This window comes from Salvelinus fontinalis, chromosome 42, assembly GCF_029448725.1.
Source record: "Salvelinus fontinalis isolate EN_2023a chromosome 42, ASM2944872v1, whole genome shotgun sequence".
Classification (NCBI taxonomy): Eukaryota; Metazoa; Chordata; class Actinopteri; order Salmoniformes; family Salmonidae; genus Salvelinus; species Salvelinus fontinalis.
Window position 1 is genome coordinate 3,688,348 of NC_074706.1, and position 17,069 is coordinate 3,705,416.

The following is a 17,069-nucleotide window of genomic DNA, read 5'->3' on the forward strand; positions in this document are numbered from 1 at the left end:
GTGTGTAAGAGAGGCAGCGTGTGTGTGTAAGAGAGGCAGCGTGTGTGTGTAAGAGAGGCAGCGTGTGTGTGTAAGAGAGGCAGCGTGTGTGTGTAAGAGAGGCAGCGTGTGTGTGTAAGAGAGGCAGCGTGCGTGTGTAAGAGAGGCAGCGTGCGTGTGTAAGAGAGGCAGCGTGCGTGTGTAAGAGAGGCAGCGTGCGTGTGTAAGAGAGGCAGCGTGCGTGTGTAAGAGAGGCAGCGTGCGTGTGTAAGAGAGGCAGCGTGCGTGTGTAAGAGAGGCAGCGTGCGTGTGTAAGAGAGGCAGCGTGCGTGTGTAAGAGAGGCAGCGTGCGTGTGTAAGAGAGGCAGCGTGCGTGTGTAAGAGAGGCAGCGTGCGTGTGTAAGAGAGGCAGCGTGCGTGTGTAAGAGAGGCAGTGTGCAGCGTGTGTGTGTAAGAGAGGCAGTGTGCAGCGTGTGTGTGTAAGAGAGGCAGTGTGTGTGAGTCTGTGTTAGCATGTGTGCTCCTACCTAGCGGCTTTTTCAGTGGCTCACAGAGGTGTGGTTCTGGAGCACCATAGCGGGCAGGGGGTTCTGGAGCACCGTAGTGGGCGGGGGGTTCTAGAGCACCGCAGTGTGGGCAGGGGGTTCTAGAGCACCGCAGTGTGGGCAGGGGGTTCTAGAGCACCGCAGTGTGGGCAGGGGGTTCTAGAGCACCGCAGTGTGGGCGGGGGGTTCTAGAGCACCGTAGTGTGGGCAGGGGGTTCTAGAGCACCGCAGTGTGGGCAGGGGGTTCTAGAGCACCGCAGTGTGGGCAGGGGGTTATTGAGTGTTCTGTGCGTCTGTTTCTGAGTGTTCTGATGTTCTGTTGCAGGGAGAAATGAGGACGGAGCCGATATGATTGACATTCCAAAGAGGACTACACCTGCCAAAGGTAACACAGTATAAAAAGTGGCATCATGTAGACTGGAATATGTTTCTCCTGTCCACTCCTCTGTTGTACTGATCTGAAAGAAGTGACCAGGTGAAGCTAAGCCAGCCTAATGAGCTTCCATCACATTGTTTTCACCTGTGAAGTTTTTCCCCAATCATGCTGCTTTCAAGACAACTGGGAAAGGAGGTCAAATCATGTCAGTGATCTTCAGGTCTGAAATTCCGAGCTCTATGAGGAGGCCCGAGTTTCTAACTTGAAATTCTAAATTGGATGACTGTTCAAAGTGACCCCCCCCCCCCCGAGCTCCCAGTTCTCTTGAACTCCCTGAAGTCTGAGATTTCTGAATGCAGCAACAGTGCAGGTGTAAATGAGAAGACAAGGAGACGTGTCTACATGTTTCTAACACCTCTCCCTCCGTGTCTGTCCAGGTTATGAGTTGTTGTTCCAGGCGGAGGTGGTACGTGTCTACATGTTTCTAACACCTCTCCCTCCGTGTCCGTCCAGGTTATGAGTTGTTGTTCCAGACGGAGGTGGTACGTGTCTACATGTTTCTAACACCTCTCCCTCCGTGTCCGTCCAGGTTATGAGTTGTTGTTCCAGACGGAGGTGGTGTGTGTCTACATGTTTCTAACACCTCTCCCTCCGTGTCCGTCCAGGTTATGAGTTGTTGTTCCAGACGGAGGTGGTGGGTGTCATGTATCTAACACCTCTCCCTCCGTGTCCGTCCAGGTTATGAGTTGTTGTTCCAGACGGAGGTGGTGTGTGTCTACATGTTTCTAACACCTCTCCCTCCGTGTCCGTCCAGGTTATGAGTTGTTGTTCCAGCTGGAGGTGGTGTGTGTCTACATGTTTCTAACACCTCTCCCTCCGTGTCCGTCCAGGTTATGAGTTGTTGTTCCAGACGGAGGTGGTGGGTGTCATGTATCTAACACCTCTCCCTCCGTGTCCGTCCAGGTTATGAGTTGTTGTTCCAGACGGAGGTGGTGTGTGTCTACATGTATCTAACACCTCTCCCTCCGTGTCCGTCCAGGTTATGAGTTGTTGTTCCAGACGGAGGTGGTGTGTGTCTACATGTATCTAACACCTCTCCCTCCGTGTCCGTCCAGGTTATGAGTTGTTGTTCCAGACGGAGGTGGTGGGTGTCATGTTTCTAACACCTCTCCCTCCGTGTCCGTCCAGGTTATGAGTTGTTGTTCCAGACGGAGGTGGTACGTGTCTACATGTTTCTAACACCTCTCCCTCCGTATCCGTCCAGGTTATGAGTTGTTGTTCCAGACGGAGGTGGTACGTGTCATGTATCTAACACCTCTCCCTCCGTGTCCGTCCAGGTTATGAGTTGTTGTTCCAGACGGAGGTGGTGTGTGTCTACATGTATCTAACACCTCTCCCTCCGTATCCGTCCAGGTTATGAGTTGTTGTTCCAGACGGAGGTGGTGTGTGTCTACATGTATCTAACACCTCTCCCTCCGTGTCCGTCCAGGTTATGAGTTGTTGTTCCAGACGGAGGTGGTACGTGTCTACATGTTTCTAACACCTCTCCCTCCGTGTCCGTCCAGGTTATGAGTTGTTGTTCCAGACGGAGGTGGTGCGTGTCTACATGTTTCTAACACCTCTCCCTCCGTGTCCGTCCAGGTTATGAGTTGTTGTTCCAGACGGAGGTGGTGCGTGTCTACATGTTTCTAACACCTCTCCCTCCGTGTCCGTCCAGGTTATGAGTTGTTGTTCCAGACGGAGGTGGTGTGTGTCTACATGTTTCTAACACCTCTCCCTCCGTGTCCGTCCAGGTTATGAGTTGTTGTTCCAGACGGAGGTGGTGGGTGTCTACATGTTTCTAACACCTCTCCCTCCGTGTCAGTCCAGGTTATGAGTTGTTGTTCCAGACGGAGGTGGTGGGTGTCTACATGTTTCTAACACCTCTCCCTCCGTGTCCGTCCAGGTTATGAGTTGTTGTTCCAGCCGGAGGTGGTACGTGTCTACACCTCTCTGCTGAAGGAGAGTAAGAACCCCACCGTGCTGGAAGCCTCCGCCGGAGCCGTGCAGAACCTGTGTGCCGGACGCTGGACCGTGAGTCAACCACACCACCACACACACCTTGAGATACCACGGCCTGTTAGTTTAACACAACCACCACCAGGCCCAACACCACCACACACCTTGAGATACCACGGCTGTTAGTTTAACACAACCACCACCAGGCCTGTTAGTTTAACACAACCACCACCAGGCCTGTTAGGTTAACACAACCACCACCAGGCCTGTTAGTTTAACACAACCACCACCAGGCCTGTTAGTTTAACACAACCACCACCAGGCCTGTTAGTTTAACACAACCACCACCAGGCCTGTTAGTTTAACACAACCACCACCAGGCCTGTTAGTTTAACACAACCACCACCAGGCCTGTTAGTTTAACACAACCACCACCAGGCCTGTTAGGTTAACACAACCACCACCAGGCCTGTTAGTTTAACACAACCACCACCAGGCCTGTTAGTTTAACACAACCACCACCAGGCCTGTTAGTTTAACACAACCACCACCAGGCCTGTTAGTTTAACACAACCACCACCAGGCCTGTTAGTTTAACACAACCACCACCAGGCCTGTTAGTTTAACACAACCACCACCAGGCCTGTTAGTTTAACACAACCACCACCAGGCCTGTTAGTTTAACACAACCACCACCAGGCCCAACACCACCACACACCTTGAGACACCATGGCCTGTTTAACACAACCACCACCAGGCCTGTTAGTTTAACACAACCACCACCAGGCCTGTTAGTTTAACACAACCACCACCAGGCCTGTTAGTTTAACACAACCACCACCAGGCCTGTTAGTTTAACACAACCACCACCAGGCCTGTTAGTTTAACACAACCACCACCAGGCCTGTTAGTTTAACACAACCACCACCAGGCCTGTTAGGTTAACACAACCACCACCAGGCCTGTTAGTTTAACACAACCACCACCAGGCCTGTTAGTTTAACACAACCACCACCAGGCCTGTTAGTTTAACACAACCACCACCAGGCCTGTTAGTTTAACACAACCACCACCAGGCCTGTTAGTTTAACACAACCACCACCAGGCCTGTTAGTTTAACACAACCACCCCCAGGCCTGTTAGTTTAACACAACCACCACCAGGCCTGTTAGTTTAACACAACCACCACCAGGCCTGTTAGTTTAACACAACCACCACCAGGCCTGTTAGTTTAACACAACCACCACCAGGCCTGTTAGTTTAACACAACCACCACCAGGCCTGTTAGTTTAACACAACCACCACCAGGCCTGTTAGTTTAACACAACCACCACCAGGCCTGTTAGTTTAACACAACCACCACCAGGCCTGTTAGTTTAACACAACCACCACCAGGCCTGTTAGTTTAACACAACCACCACCAGGCCTGTTAGTTTAACACAACCACCACCAGGCCCAACACCACCACACACCTTGAGACACCACGGCTGTTAGTTTAACACAACCACCACCAGGCCTGTTAGTTTAACACAACCACCACCAGGCCTGTTAGTTTAACACAACCACCACCAGGCCTGTTAGTTTAACACAACCACCACCAGGCCTGTTAGTTTAACACAACCACCACCAGGCCTGTTAGTTTAACACAACCACCACCAGGCCTGTTAGTTTAACACAACCACCACCAGGCCTGTTAGTTTAACACAACCACCACCAGGCCTGTTAGTTTAACACAACCACCACCAGGCCTGTTAGTTTAACACAACCACCCCCAGGCCTGTTAGGTTAACACAACCACCACCAGGCCCAACACCACCACACACCTTGAGACACCACGGCCTGTTAGTTTAACACAACCACCACCAGGCCCAACACCACCACACACCTTGAGACACCACGGCTGTTAGTTTAACACAACCACCACCAGGTCCACACATCCGTTTCAGCCTCCTTACTTGACCTCTAACAGAACCCTTTACACCCGGACCGTAAGTCAACCACAGTAGAATCACAAACTCCACCTCCAACCAAGACACCACCTTTCTAGACCCTTATTAAACCACAGTCTAGTACTCAAAACAGTCTGTCCACTTCCTGAACACAGATACACTAGAATAATCATTGATCTGTATGTATTCCCTCTGTGTCTCAGTATGGGCGGTATATCCGTGCGTTGTTGCGTCAGGAGAAGGGACTTCCCATGATGACAGAGCTGTTGGCCCATGGGAACGACCGGGTGGTCAGGGCCATGTCTGGAGCTCTGAGGAACCTGGCTATCGACGCTCGCAACAGAGACCTGCTCGGTTAGTACTGTTTCCGTAGAACTGTTTTTTGCTCTCCCTATTTCTCTCCCTATTTCTCTCGCTCTCCCTCTCTTTCTCCCTCTCTCTTTGAGCCAACTTGTGTTATTAAATACTATAGCTATATATCTCTAACTCTTGTCTCTGTAGGTAAACATGCAGTTCCCCACCTGGTATCCAACCTGCCTGGTGGGGGTCAGAGCCAGCCTGTGAGGGCTCTGTCAGAGGAGACGGTGGTGTCTGTACTGAGCACCCTTCATGAGGTACTGGGCTCCAGCCTGGACGCTGCCAAGATCCTCAGAGCCTCGCAGGGCATCGAGAGACTGGTGCTCATCAATAAGGACGGGTAAGCTGGTGTCTCTGTGACCAATAGAGGTGCATGTGTCTCTATCCATCAGTAAGGATGATGTAGAACAGGCGTGTCAAACTCAATCTCTGGTGGGCTGAGGGTCTGCAGGGTTTCTCCCTTTGATCAATTAGACACTAATTGAAAGGAAATACCAAAAACCAAAAGAGCCACGTCCCTCCAGAGATGTAGTTGAGCATCCTCAAAGAATGATTTTGGAGGTCAACCCACCCCAGTCCACCCCAGGTGGAGGTCAACCGGGTGGTAGACTGGGGGGGGGGGGGGGGGGGGTGGTTGACCTCCACCTGGGGGGAGGGGGTTGACCTCCACCCGGGGTGGTGGACTGGGGGTGGGGGGGGTGTGGTTGACCTCCCCCCGGGGTGGTAGACTGGGGGGGGTGTGGTTGACCTCCACCCGGGGTGGTGGACTGGGGGGGGTGTGGTTGATCTCCACCCGGGGTGGTAGACTGGGGGGGGGGTGGTTGACCTCCACCCGGGGTGATAGACTGGGGGGGGGGGGGGGGTTGACCTCCACCCGGGGTGGTGGAGTGGGGGGTGTGTGGTTGACCTCCACCCGGGGTGGTAGAATGGGGGGGAGGGTGTGGTTGACCTCCACCCGGGGTGGTAGACTGGGGGGGGGTGTGGTTGACTTGTGGACGGGGGGGGGTGTGGTTGACCTCCACCCGGGGTGGACTGGGAGGGGGTGTGGTTGACCTCCACCCGGGGTGGTGGACTGGGGGGGGGGGGGTTGACCTCCACCCGGGGTGGTGGACTGGGGGGGGGGGGGTGGTTGACCTCCACCCGGGGTGGTGGACTTGGGGGGGGGTGTGGTTGACCTCCACCCGGGGTGGTGGACTGGGGGGCGGGGTGTGGTTGTACTCCACCCGGGGTGGTAGACTGGGCGGGGTGTGGTTGACCTCCACCCGGGGTGGTAGACTGGGGGGGGGGGGTGGTTGACCTCCACCCGGGGTGGTGGAGTGGGGGGTGTGTGGTTGACCTCCACCCGGGGTGGTAGAATGGGGGGTGGGGGGTGGTTGACCTCCACCCGGGGTGGTAGACTGGAGGGGGGGGTGTGGTTGACTTCCACCCGGGGTGGTAGACTGGGGGGGGGGTGTGGTTGACTTCCACCCGGGGTGGACGGGGGGGGGTGTGGTTGACCTCCACCCGGGGTGGACTGGGAGGGGGTGTGGTTGACCTCCACCCGGGGTGGTGGACTGGGGGGGGGGGGGTTGACCTCCACCCGGGGTGGTGGACTGGGGGGGGGGGTGGTTGACCTCCACCCGGGGTGGTGGACTGGGGGGGGGGGTGGTTGAGCTCCACCCGGGGTGGTGGACTCGGGGACGGGGTGTGGTTGACCTCCACCTGGGGGGGTGGACTGGGGGGGGTGTGGTTGACCTCCACCCGGGGTGGTGGACTGGGGGGGGGGGGGGGGAGTTGAATCACCTCTTTCTGTTTGATGCTGTTTCTCTTTCTGAGTACTCTAGTTCTCTGTCCTGATAGGAACCGGTCAGAGCGAGAGGTGCGTGGTGCAGGCCTGATACTACAGTTAGTTTGGGGCTATAAGGAGTTGAGGAAGACCCTGGAGAAGGATGGCTGGAAGAAGACAGACTTCATGGTGAACCTCAACCCGCCTAACAGCACCCAGCCCCGGGTCAACGGAGGATATGAAGACAGTACGCTGCCGCTCATAGACAGGGGTGAGACAGACAATAACATCTAGCCAAATCACATTTCATTTGTCACATACACATGGTTAGCAGATGTTAATGCGAGTGTAGCGAAATGCTTGTGCTTCTAGTTCCGACAATGCAGTAATAACCTACGAGTAATCTAACCTAACAATTTCACAACAACTACCTTATACACACAGTGTAAAGGAATGAAGAATATGTACATAAAAATATATGAATGAGTGATGGTACAGAACGGCATAGGCAAGATTCAGTAGATTGTATCGAGTACAGTATATACAGTGGGGAGAACAAGTATTTGACACACTGCTGATTTGGCAGGTTTTCCTACTTACAAAGCATGTAGAGGTCTAATTTTTATAGGTACATTTCAACTGTGAGAGACGGAGTCTAAAACAAACATCCAGAAAATCACATTGTATGATTTTTAAAAATATTTTTTTTTAAAGAAATTTTCTCCCCTTTTCTCCCCAAATTTCGTGGTATCCAATCGCTAGTAATTACTATCTTGTCTCATCGCTACAACTCCCGTACGGGCTCGGGAGAGACGAAGGTCGAAAGCCATGCGTCCTCCGAAGCACAACCCAACCAAGCCGCACTGCTTCTTAACACAGCGCGCCTCCAACCCGGAAGCCAGCCGCACCAATGTGTCGGAGGAAACACCGTGCACCCGCCCCCCTTGGTTAGCGCGCACTGCGCCCGGCCCGCCACAGGAGTCGCTGGAGCGTGATGAGACAAGGATATCCCTACCGGCCAAACCCTCCCTAACCCGGACGACGCTATGCCAATTGTGCGTCGCCCCACGGACCTCCGCGGCCGGCTGCGACAGAGCCTGGGCGCGAACCCAGAGACTCTGGTGGCGCAGCTAGCACTGCGATGCAGTGCCCTAGACCACTGCGCCACCCGGGAGGCCCACATTGTATGATTTTTAAGTAATTAATTTGCATTTTATTGCATGACATAAGTATTTGATCACCTACCAACCAGTAAGAATTCCGGCTCTCACAGACCTGTTAGTTTTTCTTCCTGTTCTCCACTCATTACCTGTATTAACTGCACCTGTTTGAACTCGTTACCTGTATAAAAGACACCTGTCCACACACTCAATCAAACAGACTCCAACTTCTCCACAATGGCCAAGACCAGAGAGCTGTGTAAGGACATCAGGGATAAAATTGTAGACCTGCACAGGTTTGGGATGGGCTACAGGACAATAGGCAAGCAGCTTGGTGAGAAGGCAACAACTGTTAGCGCAATTAGTAGAAAATGGAAGAAGTTCAAGATGACGCTCAATCACAATCGGTCTGAGGCTCCATGCAAGATCTCACCTCGTGGGGCATCAATGATCATGAGGAAGGTGAGGGATCAGCCCAGAACTACACGGCAGGACCTGGTCAATGACCTGAAGAGAGCTGGGACCACAGTCTCAAAGAAAACCATTAGTAACACACTACGCCGTCATGGATTAAAATCCTGCAGCGCACGCAAGGTCCCCCTGCTCAAGCCAGCGCATGTCCAGGCCCGTCTGAAGTTTGCCAATTACCATCTGGATGATCCAGAGGAGGAATGGGAGAAGGTCATGTGGTCTGATGAGACAAAAATAGAGCTTTTTGGTCTAATTTCCACTCGCCGTGTTTGGAGGAAGAAGGATGAGTACAACCCCAAGAACACCATCCCAACCGTGAAGCAGGAAACATCATTCTTTGGGGATGCTTTTCTGCAAAGGGGACAGGACGACTACACCGTATTGAGGGGAGGATGGATGGGGCCATGTATCGTGAGATCTTGGCCAACAACCTCCTTCCCTCAGTAAGAGCATTGAAGATGGGTCGTGGCTGGGTCTTCCAACATGACAACGACCTGAAATACACAGCCAGGGAAACTAAGGAGTGGCTCCGTAAGAATCATCTCAAGGTCCTGGAGTGGCCTAGCCAGTCTCCAGACCTCCAGACCAACCCAATAGAAAATCTTTGGAGGGAGCTGAAAGTCCGCATTGCCCAGCGACAGCCCCGAAACCTGAAGGATCTGGAGAAGGTCTGTATGGAGGAGTGGGCCAAAATCCCTGCTGCAATGTGTGCAAACCTGGTCAAGAACTACAGGAAACGTATGATCTCTGTAATTGCAAACAAGGGTTTCTGTTCCAAATATTAAGTTATGCTTTTCTGATGTATCAAATACTTATGTCATGCAATAAAATGCAAATTAATTACTTAAAAATCATACAATGTGATTTTCAGGATTTTTGCTTTAGATTCTGTCTCTCACAGTTAAAGTGTACATATGATAAAAATTACAGACCTCTACATGCTTTGTAAGTAGGAAAACCTGCAAAATCGTCAGTGTATCAAATACTTGATCTCCCCACTGTACATAAGAGATGAGTAATGTAGGGTATGTAAACATATTAACGTGGCATTGTTTAAAGTGGCTAGTGATACATTTTTTACATCAATTTTTACATTATTAAAGTGGCTGGAGTTGGCAGCAGCCACTCAATGTTAGTGGTGGCTGTTTAACAGTCTGATGGCCTTGAGATAGAAGCTGTTTTTCAGTCTCTCGGTCCCTGCTTTGATGCACCTGTACTGACCTCGCCTTCTGGATGGAAGCGGGGTGAACAGGCAGTGGCTCGGGTGGTTGTTGTCCTTGATGATCTTTATGGCCTTCCTGTGACATGAGGTGGTGTAGGTGTCCTGGAGGGCAGGTAGTTTGCCCCCGGTGATGCGTTGTGCAGACCTCACTACCCTCTGGAGAGCCTTACGGTTGTGGGCGAAGCAGTTGCCGTACCAGGCGGTGATACAGCCCGACAGGATGCTCTCGATTGTGCATCTGTAGAAGTTTATGAGTGCTTTTGGTGACAAGTCGAATTTCTTCAGCCTCCTGAGGTTGAAGAGGCGCTGCTGCGCCTTCTTCACCACGCTGTCTGTGTGGGTGGACCAATTCAGTTTGTCTGTGATGTGTACGCCGGGGAACTTAACTTCCTACCCTCTCCACTACTGTCCCGTCGATGTGGATAGGGGGGTGCTCCCTCTGCTGTTTCCTGAAGTCCACGATCATCTCCTTTTGTTTTGTTGACGTTGAGTGTGAGGTTATTTTCCTGACACCACACTCCGAGGGCCCTCACCACCTCCCTGTAGACCGTCTCGTCGTTGTTGGTAATCAAGCCTACCACTGTAGTGTCGTCTGAAACTTGATGATTGAGTTGGAGGCGTGCATGGCCACGCAGTCGTGAGTGAACAGGGAGTACAGGAGAGGGTTCAGAACGCACCCTTGTGGTGCCCCAGTGTTGAGGATCAGCGGGGTGGAGATGTTGTTACCTACCCTCACCACCTGGGGGCGGCCCGTCAGGAAGTCCAGTTCCCAGTTGCACAGGGCGGGGTCGAGACCCAGGGTCTCGAGCTTGATGACGAGTTTGGAGGGTACTATGGTGTTAAATGCTGAGCTGTAGTCGATGAACAGCATTCTAACGTAGGTATTCCTCTTGTCCAGATGGGTTAGGGCAGTGTGGTTGCAATTGCGTCTTCTGTGGACCTATTGGGGCAGTAAGCAAATTGGAGTGGGTCTAGTGCGTCAGGTAGGGTGGAGGTGAAATGATCCTTGACTAATCTCTCAAAGCACTTCATGATGACGGAAGTGAGTGCTACGGGGCGGTAGTCGTTTAGCTCAGTTACCTTAGCTTTCTTGGGAACAGGGACAATGGTGGCCCTCTTGAAGCATGTGGGAACAGCAGACTGGGATAAGGATTGATTGAATATGTCCTTAAACACACCAGCCAGCTGGTCTGCGCATGCTCTGAGGACGCGGCTGGGAATGCCGTCTGGGCCTGCAGCCTTGCGAGGGTTAACACGTTTAAATGTTTTACTCACGTCGGCTGCAGTGAAGGAGAGTCCGCAGGTTTTGGTAGCGGGCCGTGTCAGTGGCACTGTATTGTCCTCAAAGTGGGCATAGAAGTCTTTTTGTCTGACTGGGAGCAAGACATCCTGGTCCGCGACGGGGCTGGTTTTCTTTTTGTAATCTGTGATTGACTGTAGACCCTGCCACATACCTCTTGTGTCTGAGCTGTTGAATTGCGACTACTTTGTCTCTATACTGACGCTTAGCTTGTTTGATTGCTTTGCGGAGGGAATAGCTACACTGTTTGTATTCGGTCATGTTTCCGGTCACCTTGCCCTGATTAAAAGCAGTGGTTCGCGGTTTCAGTTTCGCGCGGATGCTGCCATCAATCCACGGTTTCTGGTTTGGGAATGTTTTAGTAGTTGCAGTGGGTACGACATCGCCGATGAACTTGCTAATAAACTCGCTCACCGAATCAGCGTATTCGTCAATGTTATTGTTTGACGCAATGCGGAACATATCCCAGTCCACGTGATCGAAGCAATCTTGAAGAGTGGAATCAGATTGGTCGGACCAGCGTTGAACAGACCTGAGCGCGGGAGCTTCCTGTTTTAGTTTCTGTCTGTAGGCGGGGAGCAACAAAATGGAGTCGTGGTCAGCTTTTCCGAAAGGAGGGCGGGGGAGGGCCTTATATGCGTCGCAGAAGTTAGAATAACAATGATCCAGGGTCACTACACACACACCACACACACACACACACACACACACACACACACACACACACACACACACACACACACACACACACACACACACACACTGAGGTCTTCACAGGTCTACCCCAATATCTGTGACCCGACCCGATTTTGGACTCCGGAACTAAGTGTCTGAGTCCAAAATTGTCCCTGGGGTCTGGGTTGGATCCATGTTTGATTGCCACGGGTCTCTGGTCTATGTAACTACAGCTGATGGACCGGACCCAACCACGGCTCTGGATAGCCTATAGCGGTTGTATTCAGTGGTTTTCTGTGGGACCCCATTTCCCCCCCCAGAATTTCTCACAACCCACAACCCACCACAAATCTAATGACGCAACCCTGACATTTTGTCCATTTCGATTTTGACGTCAACCTTTTATTCATTACATTTTCATCTCTCTGGTAAATACATTTACTCAATAAAATTATAACATTTCTCAAAAGAGTTTGTATATTCTCCCAATCTGTACTCTGAATTAAAACCAAAAAAGCTGTATTTGTTTATGTGGGGACCCCAGTCACCTCACTACAATCCCTGACCACTGGCCTATAACCTACACACTATAACCTACACACTAGCTGTCTCTCATCCTGTGACTGTGTTTGTTTGTCAGGAGGAGGAGACAAGAGAGACATGATTCCACTAAATGATATGGGACCAGGTATGTCTGTACACACACACGCCTATACACACACACACACACACACACACACACACACACACACACACACACACGCCTACACACACAGTTGTTAACAGGCCTTGGCTGTCTTCCAGATGCCTACTCCACACTGGACCAGAGGGGGAGGAAGAACACTCTGGACGGAACACTCAAGCCTGCTGACAAAGACACAGCACAGGTACACACACACACACACAGAGAGCATGTTCTCGCATGTCTCACTAAATACTGTGGCTAGCTTCTTTTCTCACAAACGATTTCTCACTTAACTTCTGACACTAACCCTCTCTCTCTTCCCCGCCCTCTCTCTTCCCTGCTCTCTCTCTTCCCTGCTCTCTCTCTTCCCTGCTCTCTCTCTCTTCCCTGCTCTCTCTCTCTCGTCCCCCCTCTCTCTTATCTGATTCTTCTGGTTTTCATATTGTTCGTTCTGAACACACCCTTCTCTCTTTCTCTTTTTTCTCTCACTCTGCTTCAACCCACCACCTTTCTTCCCTCTTCTCCCCCCCCTTTTCTCTCTCCTGTCTTCCTTACCACCCTTTTCTCCCCCTCCTCCCCATTTTCTTTCTCCCCCTCCTCCCCATTTTCTTTCTCCCCCCTTCTCTCTTCCTCCCCACTTCTCTCTTCCCCCTCTCAGGGAGGGCTGTATGAGGAGAGGCGGGACTCTGTTCCTCTCATGGACTCTTATGACGGTTAGGCCACACCCCCTCACACACTGCATGTGAGCGCATGGTATGTGTGTCCACCGACTGAACACCTGCCTCTCTCACTAAACCGCATGGCCTAACTAACCTCTCTCTCTGTGTGTCCCCCCCATTGTATTGGTGTTGGTTTCTTGCTCCCTCTGCTGGTGATTTTGTATATTTGATGTAGTATGTTGTTGATCTTGTGTCTTGATGTTCGTTTCGTTTGTTTCATGTCTGTATACATCTGGAGTTCTGTCTTGTGTGTGTTTGATCTCTTTTCAAGCATCTGTGTGTGTTCATGTTGTCTGTGTGCCTCATGTATTGATTGGTAATGTTTAGGCTGTGACCGATATTGTCTTCACTAGCAGGCTCTGTGTCCTCTCAATCCTCTAAGTTTATACGGCTGGTTTATGAGTTGCACTAGTACAACAAATATTGCACATGGTAGTAACCCTTCACTCTGTCTCTGTCCTGGTCTTCCCACAGAGAAACTGATAGTGTGCATCACTAGAAGAGAGCAGCCTCTACCGGCCTACTGCCCCTGCTGAACCTCTGGATACTCACTGAGGGACCACTGACTCCACTAGGACTGGACTCTCTCCTTCTGCGTCTCTTTTCTTTCTCTCTTTTTCCTGTCTTCTCTACCTCCCAATTTCTTAATCTTCTTTCCCTCTTATCTCTCTCGGGTTCTGTGACATAAGCCACTTGCATGTCCTTCAGCCTTCCTCACCTCCCTATCTCTCTCCCTCCCTATCTCTCTCTCATTCCTCTATTTAGACTGTGACTTTTAGCCACTAAAGGAACACTATGGACTCCTGACATCCCTCTTCTAGCTGTCGACACTACTATGACATAACACCACTTCTAATTTAGTAACTCCTCCCACCACAGTGACACACTAACCCCCAACACTACACTCGCTCCTCCCACCACAATAGGGACAGTTGTGACTTCATCTGGGAACATTCACCACCACAGTAGAAAAGCTAATCAAAAGGGAAGTGTTGGAATTGGATTCAAACTGTAACTGAACTTAAACTGACAAACGCCCTTTTTTACTGGAATGGTTAAAACTGCATTTCTAGAAGTAATTGTGAAGATTTCCAGTCAACGTTTTTTTTATTGTGATAACTAATTACCACTAAACTTCTGTTTCCCAACAAAGAATCAATGTTTGTTGATCTACCGCCGGCGTTGCTTTTGTCTGTTTGAAGTGTGATTGCTGAGTTGTGGTTCTGACTACAGTGATGGACACGTGCCAAACTACACACCACTATTGCACTGACTTTCTACTACAGAGTATTTCTGAACACTACTTCTCCTCTCAGAGCCACATCTGTTGTGATGTTATAGTGTATATGACATCATTGGGTGATGTCAGACGGGCAGTGTTGTGGCAAAGGATTGTGGGAAAGTAAGTAGCTTGATGACCACTTTAACATTTTACACATGGGTCTTGCGTCACAGAACATTCTTGATAGTCTGTTCTGCAGAGTATATTTCTATGATTTTCAGCCGTGTATAATAGACCAGTGAACCGTTTTGGCTCTATTCAATACATTTCTATCTGTGGGGCTCTTTAGCATCATTGTTATACCCCCTTTCTCAACTCCCTCTGGTTCTAATGGTTCTCCTGAAGCTATGGGAGAAACCACAGATTTGATTGTTGATCCAGTGAGTGCATTTCTTTCAATCTGCAAGTCTATATATATGAATGTGTAAATATGTGATCGCCTTCAACTACGTCTGTGTGGCTATTGGCTAACTGGAGTGCCTCGTTCGTTGATTGGTCTAATGGGGGTGGGGGTTTGCCCTGGGGATATCATTCACTAGCAGCTACATTCCAGAACATTGCATCCAAATGGAATGTATAGAACAGTTTTTTTTGTGTGTTCCGCATAATAACACAATGGAATGTATAGAGTTGATATGATTGATGCTCTGCATATGGAACAGAGAGAACCATTCTAGTGCCATACATTCCACGTCAGACTGGAGTGTTCCAGCCTACTGAACCTACGCCTGGGTGTCCATCTACCCTGCTGGACTGGCTGGTGTCCATGGAGACCTCAGAAAACTAAGAGGGGAGAGGACACATTTAGCTGGTGGTTTTCCCCCAGACAGAGTTCCTTTAGTACCGTAGACGGCATTATTATTCTCAGTGCAGAGTAAGATGTAGATATTTTCTCAGTAGATTAAAGCACTAGGGGTAAAAGCGTTTCTTGGTTCCTTTGATTATTTTCATGCAAATCCAACACTACAAATGGTCAGTCTCAGAAAAATGTAAATGAGTTGCCTTGTAACCAGATATAGTCCTAGAATGAGATGATCTAGAACTGATACAGGAAATGATGTGGGAGTGGAATCCAATGGGAAAGTGGGACTAAAGAGGGGCGGAGCATAAAATTTGCAAGATTGTTATGAGTGCAAAGACCAGTTTTTGATTCTAGTTGCTATTTTAAAAAAAAAAGCAAATTTAACTATATATACACAAGATAAATATTTGTTAATTTGAATGGTTTTATGTATTTTTCTTTAAAAAAAAAATATTTTATGATTTGGGTTTATTCGTCTTGCAGGTAATTGTGGGTGAACGCATATGCAATCGGGTTTATTTTTTAATTGAGAAACATTTATGGTTTATATATTTTAATTAAAGATAAAACAAGAAAAACACAATGTAAAATCAATTTTGCATTCCAAATGGTCCCCTATTCCCAATATAGTACACTACTAAATGGCCTGATATGGCTCTGGGTGAAAGTAGTTAACTATATAGGGGGCCTTTTAGGAGACAGTCCAACTCTCAATTTCTGTCATCAGTTTATTATTGGAACGCTGATCTAAAATGTGATTCTGAATGAAAACCTTAATCTCTTCTATGCCTTGGCTTTTAATGTTGCACATTTCTCTCATGAATGGAATATGTAACAAGCAATACTGTTTATAATAAAAAAAAAAGGTGCATTTTTCAATACTGGCCTTGACTTTTTCTCTCTAGCTCTGTGTGTGATTTGAGAAATACATGTGTTATACTAAATGTTAGTAGTTCTCGCTGTACAGTTGTACTCTTCATAAACAAACATCAGTCATCATACGGTGTTGAGACGCTGAAATCAATGGTTGAAGTAACGCACGCCTCTGATTGGCTAAAGTCAAGAGAATACTTTTCAACATTGAATTGAAGATTTCAACAGGTTTGCTCTTGATCAAATGGCTGCGGAACAACAGAAGTTGATCAACGACGAGCCGAAATGACCCCATGATTCGAATATGCAGTTAACCCCATCTAGGCTTTTCCCACGTTAACTGTATGTATGAGCACGCACGATCGCCCCTCGCGATTTTGACGTGAACGCTTCTGAAGTGTGACGTAAGTCCGTGAATTTGGCCAAGTTGTGGGAATCGATCAACTAGGGAATATGTCAACATTAACTATTTGAAACAAATTGGTTGGCGTTATACTGATTTTTGACAAAGGAAGTCACCAGACACGAAAAAGCCCTGACTGGCATCGAAAAGGTAAGCATGTGCATTAGCTAGCCGTCCAGCTGACGTTAGCTAACACATTTTAGCTAACGTTACCAGACTTTAGTTTCCAGTTCCTCCTCCGGCACGAGTGTACTGAAAAGTATATAAATTAAACTAATTAGATAGAAAGCTGTATCACACTTGCAGTTGTTTGAAAACGAAATTTAATGTGCACTAATGCAACACATTAACATTTGTGTTTTTGATTGTAGGCCTATTGTCAGTGTGTCTTATTGATAAGCGGAGGTCGTCCACAACACGCTTTGAATTGCATGGCTCTTGCAAGCGTTCCTACGGAACAAGCTGTGTTTGCTAGCAATACCACTGACTAAGTGATACGACAAGCTGA

At 49.4% G+C, this 17,069-nt stretch overlaps 1 protein-coding gene across 5 annotated transcripts in view; it reads left to right on the top strand.

The window, feature by feature from the left end:
* Positions 1-16,164, top strand: part of ctnnd1 (catenin (cadherin-associated protein), delta 1) — a 53,544-nt gene extending 37,380 nt beyond the window's left edge. For 3 of the 5 annotated variants that reach the window (XM_055909919.1, XM_055909920.1, XM_055909923.1), the window contains 9 exons: positions 850-909; positions 2,846-2,973; positions 5,051-5,201; positions 5,349-5,544; positions 7,044-7,240; positions 12,438-12,485; positions 12,602-12,684; positions 13,141-13,195; positions 13,676-16,164. In XM_055909919.1, the coding sequence (XP_055765894.1) occupies positions 850-909; positions 2,846-2,973; positions 5,051-5,201; positions 5,349-5,544; positions 7,044-7,240; positions 12,438-12,485; positions 12,602-12,684; positions 13,141-13,195; positions 13,676-13,737 (980 nt within the window). In that variant the 3' untranslated portion in view covers positions 13,738-16,164. Of the gene's footprint in view, positions 1-849; positions 910-2,845; positions 2,974-5,050; positions 5,202-5,348; positions 5,545-7,043; positions 7,241-12,437; positions 12,486-12,601; positions 12,685-13,140; positions 13,236-13,675 lie in introns of all 5 variants that reach the window. The other 2 variants (XM_055909921.1, XM_055909922.1) reach the window with 2 other exon arrangements.
* The last annotated feature ends 905 nt before the right edge of the window (positions 16,165-17,069 follow it).